At 40.8% G+C, this 8,838-nt stretch overlaps 1 protein-coding gene across 7 annotated transcripts in view; it reads right to left on the reverse strand.

Moving 5' to 3' along the window:
- NELL1 (neural EGFL like 1) overlaps positions 1-6,668 on the reverse strand; it is a 465,038-nt gene extending 458,370 nt beyond the window's left edge. For 3 of the 7 annotated variants that reach the window (XM_032794577.2, XM_032794575.2, XM_075065234.1), the window contains exons 1-2: positions 6,418-6,668; positions 238-363 (exon numbers count right to left, since the gene is read on the reverse strand). In XM_032794577.2, coding sequence (XP_032650468.1) covers positions 238-363; positions 6,418-6,466 — 175 coding nt within the window. In that variant the 5' untranslated portion in view covers positions 6,467-6,668. The remainder of the gene's footprint in view (positions 1-237; positions 364-6,417) is intronic. The other 4 variants (XM_032794574.2, XM_032794573.2, XM_032794579.2 and 1 more) reach the window with 2 other exon arrangements.
- Positions 6,669-8,838: the final 2,170 nt, after the last annotated feature.

Below are 8,838 nucleotides of genomic sequence, written 5' to 3' on the forward strand. Positions count from 1 at the left end.
GGAGACACAGACAAAGGGACACACACCCAAACATTCCCTCCCTGAGCTTTTAAAAATCTTGTTTCCTGATTGGTCCTCTGGTCAGGTGTTTGGTTCCCTTTGTTAACCCTTTACAGGTGAAAGAAACATTAACCCTTAGCTATCTGTTTATGACAACAGGGAATATGTTTTACATCCAATCTCTTAGTAATCATGGAGACAGAGGCCGTCTTAGGTAAATGAAGATGTTTGATTTACCTTGGAATAAAAATGCTTTGCTAGCATGTAGTCCTGACACTTGCGTAACTCCAATAGTTGTATTCACAAGATCCAGTTCTGTGATAATATCAATTTGTAAATTGGGATCCGTTCCAAATCCAGCAACTGTTTTAAAAAAAAATGAAAGTTTGATCAATTTTTATTTTAAATCAAAACATTACAACAACAAAGAACTTCTAGTACAGTATGGCGTATGTGCAGATACTATGTACAGTAATCACTTAAGCGACAGTAACCTCCCCAGATGTAAAGAAAAGATGTTCTTCTCCATTGACCACCTTTAAGCTAGCACCTTTTATCTTCACAGATTTTAGAACACAATAGAAACACTACATTTAACACATCAGTATGACATGGCAGAAGAACCATCACGATTAAACAAAACTTATCCAATTATAATAAAAAGCAACAAAATGAAGACAGAAGGAAGACAGCAGGCAGAGGAAATGAGTAATCACTCAGACCAGCAATGCTCATATTCACCGAGCTATACTATTACCAAGATCTTACTGCAGTCTGAATACTCCTTTCATGATCAACTGAAGCATGCTAGCATTCCACGTCGAGCTGCAGCTACTCTTTAATATTAATAGATTAGGTTACTTACTTCCACCATTCACTGTAAGTTAGATGTAGTATATATTCCAAACTGGACAACATGCCCCCCATGAATTGCTGATAATAGGGTATTCTTTAGCATCCTGATAGAAATGGGTGATATCTGTAGTGATGGTATGGAAATCATGTGACAGTGGGTATTCATGCCCAAGTGGTAACAAAACTGCTGCACTAATTTAGGCTCAGAGGCTGAGGGCAACTGCTTGTTTTCAGAACACTTTAGGTGGTTAAATATGCAATCTTTATCCAGCAAGGAACACGAGATATGGCAAGAAACCAGCATGGTTTGTTCTTACAAGGGTCCATCCATCAGCATGGTAGCGAGGTAATACAAGATCCATGCCCGGCATATACAGCAAGAACCTTTTGTAGAATCCAATCCTGCTCCTAACCAGTATTGCTACTAACTTCATTCTAGGAGAAGGAGTAGACTCCTAGAATAAAATCCTAACTCCACTGAAGTCAATATCATTAACTTTAAGGGGGCCAAGTGTACCTGTAGTGTACAGTCAGATGGCTTTCCACTAAGTGATCTCCAGTTTTATGTTTCAATTCATTCTTTTCTCTTTCAGGACTTTGAGCTGTTAGCCAGCAAGTATCCTGTTTTGAGTTATTAAAAGACTCTCTGAAAAACTGTCAGGGTATATAATGAACAAGAATAAATCAGAAATTTTACTTATAAATCAATTATGCCACAAAACACTTTTTTCTCCTTTTCCTTTACTCAAATATTTAAATACCTTGGGATGATATCTTGTCCTAAATTTAGAAGACAGCATTTCACAAAATGCATGGAGAGTAATAAAAGCTCTTGAAAAGGAAACTTGAAAGTGATCTCTTTTAACCTCACTCCAACAATGGCAATTGAGAGTACTAGGCACCTTGCAGGATTGGGCCCATTGACAGGAAGCTATGACTTCATAAAAACACTTCTGGCTTGCCGAATTAAGTTTATTTAGTATGTGCTACCCTAATGCTTTCATATTAATAGAAGACTAAACAGTTCTGTAGAAAATTAAGACAACTGGAATGAACCTGAATAAACTGATTTTACAATATAAACCAGGAGATACAAACTTCTTAGAAATTCTGTAATAACACTGGACTTTAAGGTTCTCTTTGGCTTAATCCAGGCCAGATGCTCAGAAACTACAATATCTGAATTGCAAAGAGACTTTGACATCTCCTTCAGACCAGCACTACCACATCATGTGATAGTTAACACTCCTAACACTGAACCAACTCTTCTAACAGCAAATCATCCTGAACAAGTTTACCTCTGTCTGGCTAAACCCACTATTAGAAACTGTTGGTTTTGTTTGTTTTGTTTTTAAACTACCTCTTTTTGGCCAAAATGGAGAGAGAGAAGGATAATAAATGGTAATGCTAAAGCTTGTATTACATAGGGCATTTCATCTCAAAGCATCCTACGCTGCCTCACAGCATACAGCTGAAATGAATCCATCTTTAGATAGAGGTCAGCAGCTTACCAGAAAAAAAAAAAAAAACCAACAGTCAGGGGAGGACAAATTTTGGCTGAGGATATCAAAGCAAAAAACCATCTGGGGAGCTTTACTGTCCACACAAAACAGATAGGACTTCATTTCTTTAAGGTCTCATCCAAAAGAAAACCCCACATAAACTCTATGATACTAAAATGATCTACTTAGGAAGAATGAAGGGCTGAGCTGACCCAGTGAAGACTGGAATATGTGGTTCCAAATACTAAGGGCCCAATCCAAAGCCGATTCAAGTCAATGAGAGATGTTATAGTGCTATCATTGGATGCTGGATCAGTCCAAAAATGTCTTAAACTGGAACAATGGACCACTAAGCCATGCCCAATAAGCTCCAGTTTTGAAGCCATTAAAGTCAATGGAAGTTTTACCACTGACTTCAATGGGAGCAGAACTGGGCCATAACACAGCAAAAATAGATAACCACGTTAACCATAATAGCCTCACTATTTTTTTTTTAAAGCTACTGATTCCAAACTCGGCAGCAGGCTTCAGCTGGTATAAATCAATCTGGCTCCATTAACTTCAGTTCACACAAGCTGAGAGTCTGGCCCACCAGCTATACTATGCCTCCTTCCAACTATCATAAGCTTTCCAACGAAGAAACTATTACAGTATCATAGCAATTCTTTAGCAAGCCCATACATTGTTTTAAATACCTAGTCATTTTGTTAAGCTGGCTCTTGAGACTGCACACAGATGCTCAAAACCCTGGTTATTTAATAATTAAAGAACAAATAGCTTCTATTTTATAAGCAGGTCTCTGTTCCCCTGGAGTCTCCCGCTCTCTTTTTCAGAGACCTTAAGTAAAAGACTCACACAAAGAAAATCACATGTATCTCTATTAGCATCCAGCATTTTATATTTTGTCTTTTAAGTAGAACAAAAAAATTTGAAAATCTCATTTCCTCCTTTAAATGAGAACTATTAGCCCTTATATTATTTCTTTTAAAGTTGTGCAAACTATGGATAGGATCCCACATGGTACTCACTGCCCTCATCTCCTACTGAAGTCAGTAGGCCAAATCCTTAAGTCACTTAGTGAGAGTTTTGTCTGGGTTAGGACAGAAAAAAAAAAACTCGGCCCTTATTAATGAAGAGGTGAAGGTAGTATATATAGTATGTTACAGGATCAACAGCCTATAACTGTTATATAGCCTATAACTCAATAAGATGAATGATGTCACCAAGAAATCCCTGAAAAAAATTAAATCAATCTAACAGCTCTGACAAATTGCATTGTCTACTTGCTCCTTTATCACCTCTTTGGAAACTTGAGTCCAGGCATCATGGGAAACTCTCTGCAATTAAATGGGTTGGTACACAGAAAGCATAAATTATGTGATATAAATTATTAATTTTAGAACCCCCTAGGAGCCTTAATCATGGATCAGGACCCCCATTATGCTAGGTACTGCACAAACACAAAACAGAGATTATACATTCCTTTATATTTTACATATGTACACACGCAGGTTGCACTGGGGGGGGGAGGACTTTAAGTACAAAGTGACATGATACAATCTAGTCAGTCTCATACAAATATTTGCTAGTTGAGTGGGAGCAGGAAGTGAACTCTATAACATGTATTTTACCTTTGACTGTTAACAGCAGGATAGCAATTGTTGTACATAGAACTTTCCAAATGGCTTCACAATTCCAAATAAATTAATCTCAGATTAGTCTTGACTACCTTTTGGAGTGTCAACATGCAATACTAGTGTTATATTAGCTGTGAAAACAAGAGATATTTTCTCCCTAGACATTGTTATGTCACACCTTTCAAATTCTAGTGATCTTAGATAATGGGGTGATACTGTAATACTTTCTGATGTTAGTTGCCATTTTACACATTGATTTCCTTGGAAAATATATAGTAATTTTACTAGGTAGTTTCCTTGAAAATATCCTTTGCACATTTTCAAGAAAACATCCCCCAACATACTCTAAATCAGAACCTATTTAGAATACTACATTACACAAGAGCAAAGGGAACAAAAGACTCCACAAGAAAGTCATGCTTCTGTTATATTATTTCTATTCATTCTTTAAATTAGGGATTTGGAACTCTCAGCCTGACTGTTCCTATGGATTTGCCAGGTCTTTAACCATTCCTAAATACCCATGGAGGCTATATTACAAAGGCACATTGTTCATATTAAAAACACACATTTTAATTAAAATGGCCCCCACTGCAGTCAATATAGCAACACTTGCTGATGAAAGATATCAATATATAAGCTCATGTGTGATCTGTTATGCCTGCTTTCAAAATGATCAGAGACGTTATGTAAAGTCCTTCTCAAAAACAGCCTGCACTTGTCAGAATAAAAATATATTTTTATATTCATACAAGAGAAAGACTGTCCAAAAAAGCTCACATTTATAAGGAAGCTTTTTAGTCAGTCCATTGTGTGGATCTGCATCTTAGAATACTCTGGCAAATTACGGTTTAATGCCAACATTGTAAAGGATGCTCCCAACATTATTAAAGGAGAGACTACACCACAAAACTCTGCCTGCAGTTGTGGTCTCTTGAGTCAAAGAGAAACCCTGAGAGACCTGATATTTTTCCTTTTCAGAAGTGTGCTTTCCTAAGCCTTCACCTGTCCATACTTCAAATCCTTTCCCTCCGTGAACAAATAGCAGGGAGTGAGAGAAGCAGACTTCAGAAACTTTTCATTATTGAATCTTGTCTCACATAAGCCTTTCCTGAGAGAACGGTTCTTAAATACTGCTACAGCGAACAGAGGAAGCAAGGGCTAACCTAGAGGAGACTGGCGAAATAAGAACAATCCCTATAAAGAATATTAAAAAGTCAATAAGTGAGGATTCTTTCCTGGGTGAGAAGCCCACACAAATAAGGGGGGTTGATCTACTGGCCAGCTGCAACTGCACAAAGACCTGGTAGCTTGATATTTTTATGCTATTGACTGTGGGTTTTATAGGGTAGTTTCAATATGCCAGTTTCACCTCTGATTTCAAGATTGCCAGCAGTTCCTATCCCCACCTTAATATTCGCCGAAGTGCTGTTTCCACTGTAAAGCCAGGGAAACCACCCATGTGTAAAACAAATAATAAGCGAGGCTGAAATCCCCAAGTGGAGGACCCCACAAAAAAAAACCCTCAGCCTAACCCCAAAGTGAAATCTAAGCAAAATGATTTTTCCCTGGGAGAAAAGAGTCGGCTGCTTTCAGCAGCCTATAGCAGGGGCAAATCCTCAGCAGGTGCATGCTCTGACCGAGCGGATCTCACTAATCTCAAACACATGGAAACGGTTTTAAGTGGGGAAAATCTGAACACACAGATCACTGCGTCCACATGTTTATTTCAGGCACTGCCTCGGAGGCACGTTTCCAGCAGCAGCAATTAATGATAATACTACAGCCTGCTGCCACCTTAAACATGCAGCCGGTATAGAAACAAGCCTGCTTTCCAACCAGGCTGGGTGGAGTTGGAGCTGGACTGGCATGGCCCGAAACGAGCTATTTCCAAAGCAAAGGAAAGTTTCCGAGTTCTCTACACAAGTCGCCGCAGCATGCAACCCAACCTTTCCCAGGGCATTGAGGAGCTGAGCCGTGGGCTCAGGTGTTGCCTGGTGGCCCTGGTACAGCAAGGTACGCAGCACAGAGGAGTGTTCCACTTTCCCTTCCCAGATGCAGCTAATTGCATCCATGTGGCTGATTTTCCCGATACGATTGCATGAAAACGCATCCACTCCGGGGCATCGCTAGTCACACACATGCATCCCAGAGCATTAGCTAGCTCACAACTGGAGGATGATAGTGATAATACAGATTATATGAGATGCTATTAAATAATGAACAGCGCATCGAAGGCACAGGAGAGCGGGTCGCATCTCCCACTGCACCCACTTGCCAAGATGCAGGTGCCGATCGCTTTTGCACGGGGAGACCTCTCAGCCCTTACACTCATCCGGCCCGACGCGAGCTGCTCCTTTGCAAAGATACACTTTGCAGCTCTGCCCCTAGTCTCCTCTGGCGGCTGGGTCACCCTCTCTTACCTGCTCTCGCAGAGGCCACGCAAGCCCAAAGGACTAGTATTAAATCCATCTGTGCTGGCCTCGCTGCGTGCCCGGTGCAGAGCTCGGAGAGGCAGGCAAGAGAATCCCGCTTTCAGTTTCTTTTGAGCAGAGCCCCAAACTTGAAGAGCTTGTTTTGGCAGGCTTGGGAGAGAGAGCAGCAGCTCCACCAGCGGCCAGTACTGCTACCCAGGAACAGCCCATGTGCCTCGCTCGGAGATGCTGCCCAAGTCACCTAGCCCCTGCCTTGGGGGCTGGGCTGCTCAAGCCCCACCTCCCATGGCATCTCGGGTTAGCGTCATTCTGCCTCACGGCCCTGCTCCACCCAGGTTCATTTGCCTGCTGTTAGCAGAGACGGTCTGGAGACTCCCGTACTCGTCTGATCCCCCTCTCGGAGCCTATTGGATCAGCCCCCTCCACTCCCAAAGGAGAAGCTGAGATCCAGACAGGCAGAGGCATTGCTGGAAGAATGGTACAAGTGAGCAGGGTCGAGTATCCAAAAAGGGTTTTTTTGCTGAGATCTGCTTGATCCCTGTTCCGTGGAATGGCCCTCACTCGTACGGAGCGCACTGTGCGCTCACGTGGCTACAATAAGTCAAAACTACAATAGCGGCGCCTGCCAAGCAGTTTGATGCTAGAGAAATCAAAGGCGAGGTGATCATAGTCTATATATAATCTACTGCAATTGTTGATTCCCCTGCATTGTTAAAGCTATATTCCCCACCCCCATTCCAATTGCCCCTATGTTAGGGGGATGTAATGAAGAGAGAGAACCTTGGGAGTTTAATGAACAGATAGTGGGCATGAGTGTTTTGTCATGAATAGATGGTGAAGACTGGGACTGTCTTAATCTGTGGCTCCAACCTACAAGCACACAGATGCTTAACTTTATAAAGATGAGTAGTCTAGCTGAAATGAAGGGGATTATTCGCCATAGTAAAAGCTCAGCACCATGTTTTCAGCAGCAGGTCTAAGTTTGTAAAGAGCACAATACAGAGAAGTCCCTGTGGGTGATCTTGGAAGGGAAATCATTTTCAAACTTGAACCATCCATGTAATCTCACTCACTATATCCAGAAGGAAATGGTATAAAATAGAATGTCAGAGCCCATTTACAGCCTGGCATTCCTTGCAACCTCAGGACCCAGCAGGCAACTCCCCAGGGCATCCAGCATTGGGTGTGGGTTTACTCTCATCCTCTGGCCTGCCCCCCCACTCCACACAGAAAAAGAAAGATAGGTTTTCTTATGGCTAATATCCTAAGATTGACACAAAAAAAGTGCCCATTTTTCTTCTACTGAGAAAAGTCTTGGGGGTGGGAAGAACTAGTGTGTGGGGAGGAGGGGTTGTTATAACCTCCATCTGCTGTATGCCTATGTTAATCATTTTCTTTAAAATGTCTTTTAGCATTGACCTTGATTCTGGGCTTTGTCCACTGATAAAAACAAAAGTATTTCATGCAAAATTAAGAGCCATCACACACACTGACACTCACGTCTCTCTTAACTGCCCCTCCTGATGACAGGAATCCCAGAGCATTTAGATCCACATTTGTCTCTGTCATTCACCAACCTGCTGTTTGTCTTGCTATATGTAAATTATTTATATAGGAAATGTAGAATCATAAAAGAGTGGTGACAGAATATGTTGTTCCCAGCCTAAAAAATTAAATTCCACATAGGTGAAAGCTTTCTACACTGCTGTTTTTATTGCGTCCCTCCTTTCAAGTCTTTGTCTTGCATTTAAACATGGGCAGGTTTTGAACAATACATTTACAGAGGGTCAGAGCCTAAGGTAGTATACATTTGCCCCTTCAATTACATTCATTACACCTAAATGTCCCTCATTCGCAGAAAATTTGCTTTTGTCTACCATTAGTCGATACAAATAATTTGCATCAGAAAATGTTATTTCTGATAAGAAATAATTTAGGATCTGTTTATGTCTTAGTAATGAAAGAAGGGGAGCTTGGGAATCTTCTGCAGGCTTCCTGGATCTCCTTATCAAGTCACTTAGTTGCTCTATCTCAGTCTTCCAATCAGTAAAAAGGGGATACAACCTCCTTTTGAAAAGCTTTTGACAGTATGTTCAATAGGACACTATACAGTAGAACTGCAAACAATTTTTTCTCTGCATCTCCCCCATTTGGATGTCTTCATGTGAAAAATATATAACACCACATGAATGAAGGTTACCTAATAGATAAAACATGGCTTAACATTCTGACAGAAAATTTGGGGATCAGATCTTGCTTACATTGAAGTCAAAGGGAACAGGATTAGACACTAAGAAACAAGGTGATTTCTATTCCTGGGGAATACAAAGCCATACTAATTCTCCTTCCACCTCCCAGAAGATTTTATTCTAGCTTTGCCAACATTCAAATTAAGTCACTATGTCCTTT

Source organism: Chelonoidis abingdonii, chromosome 4 (assembly GCF_003597395.2).
Source record: "Chelonoidis abingdonii isolate Lonesome George chromosome 4, CheloAbing_2.0, whole genome shotgun sequence".
Lineage (NCBI taxonomy): Eukaryota > Metazoa > Chordata > Testudines > Testudinidae > Chelonoidis > Chelonoidis abingdonii.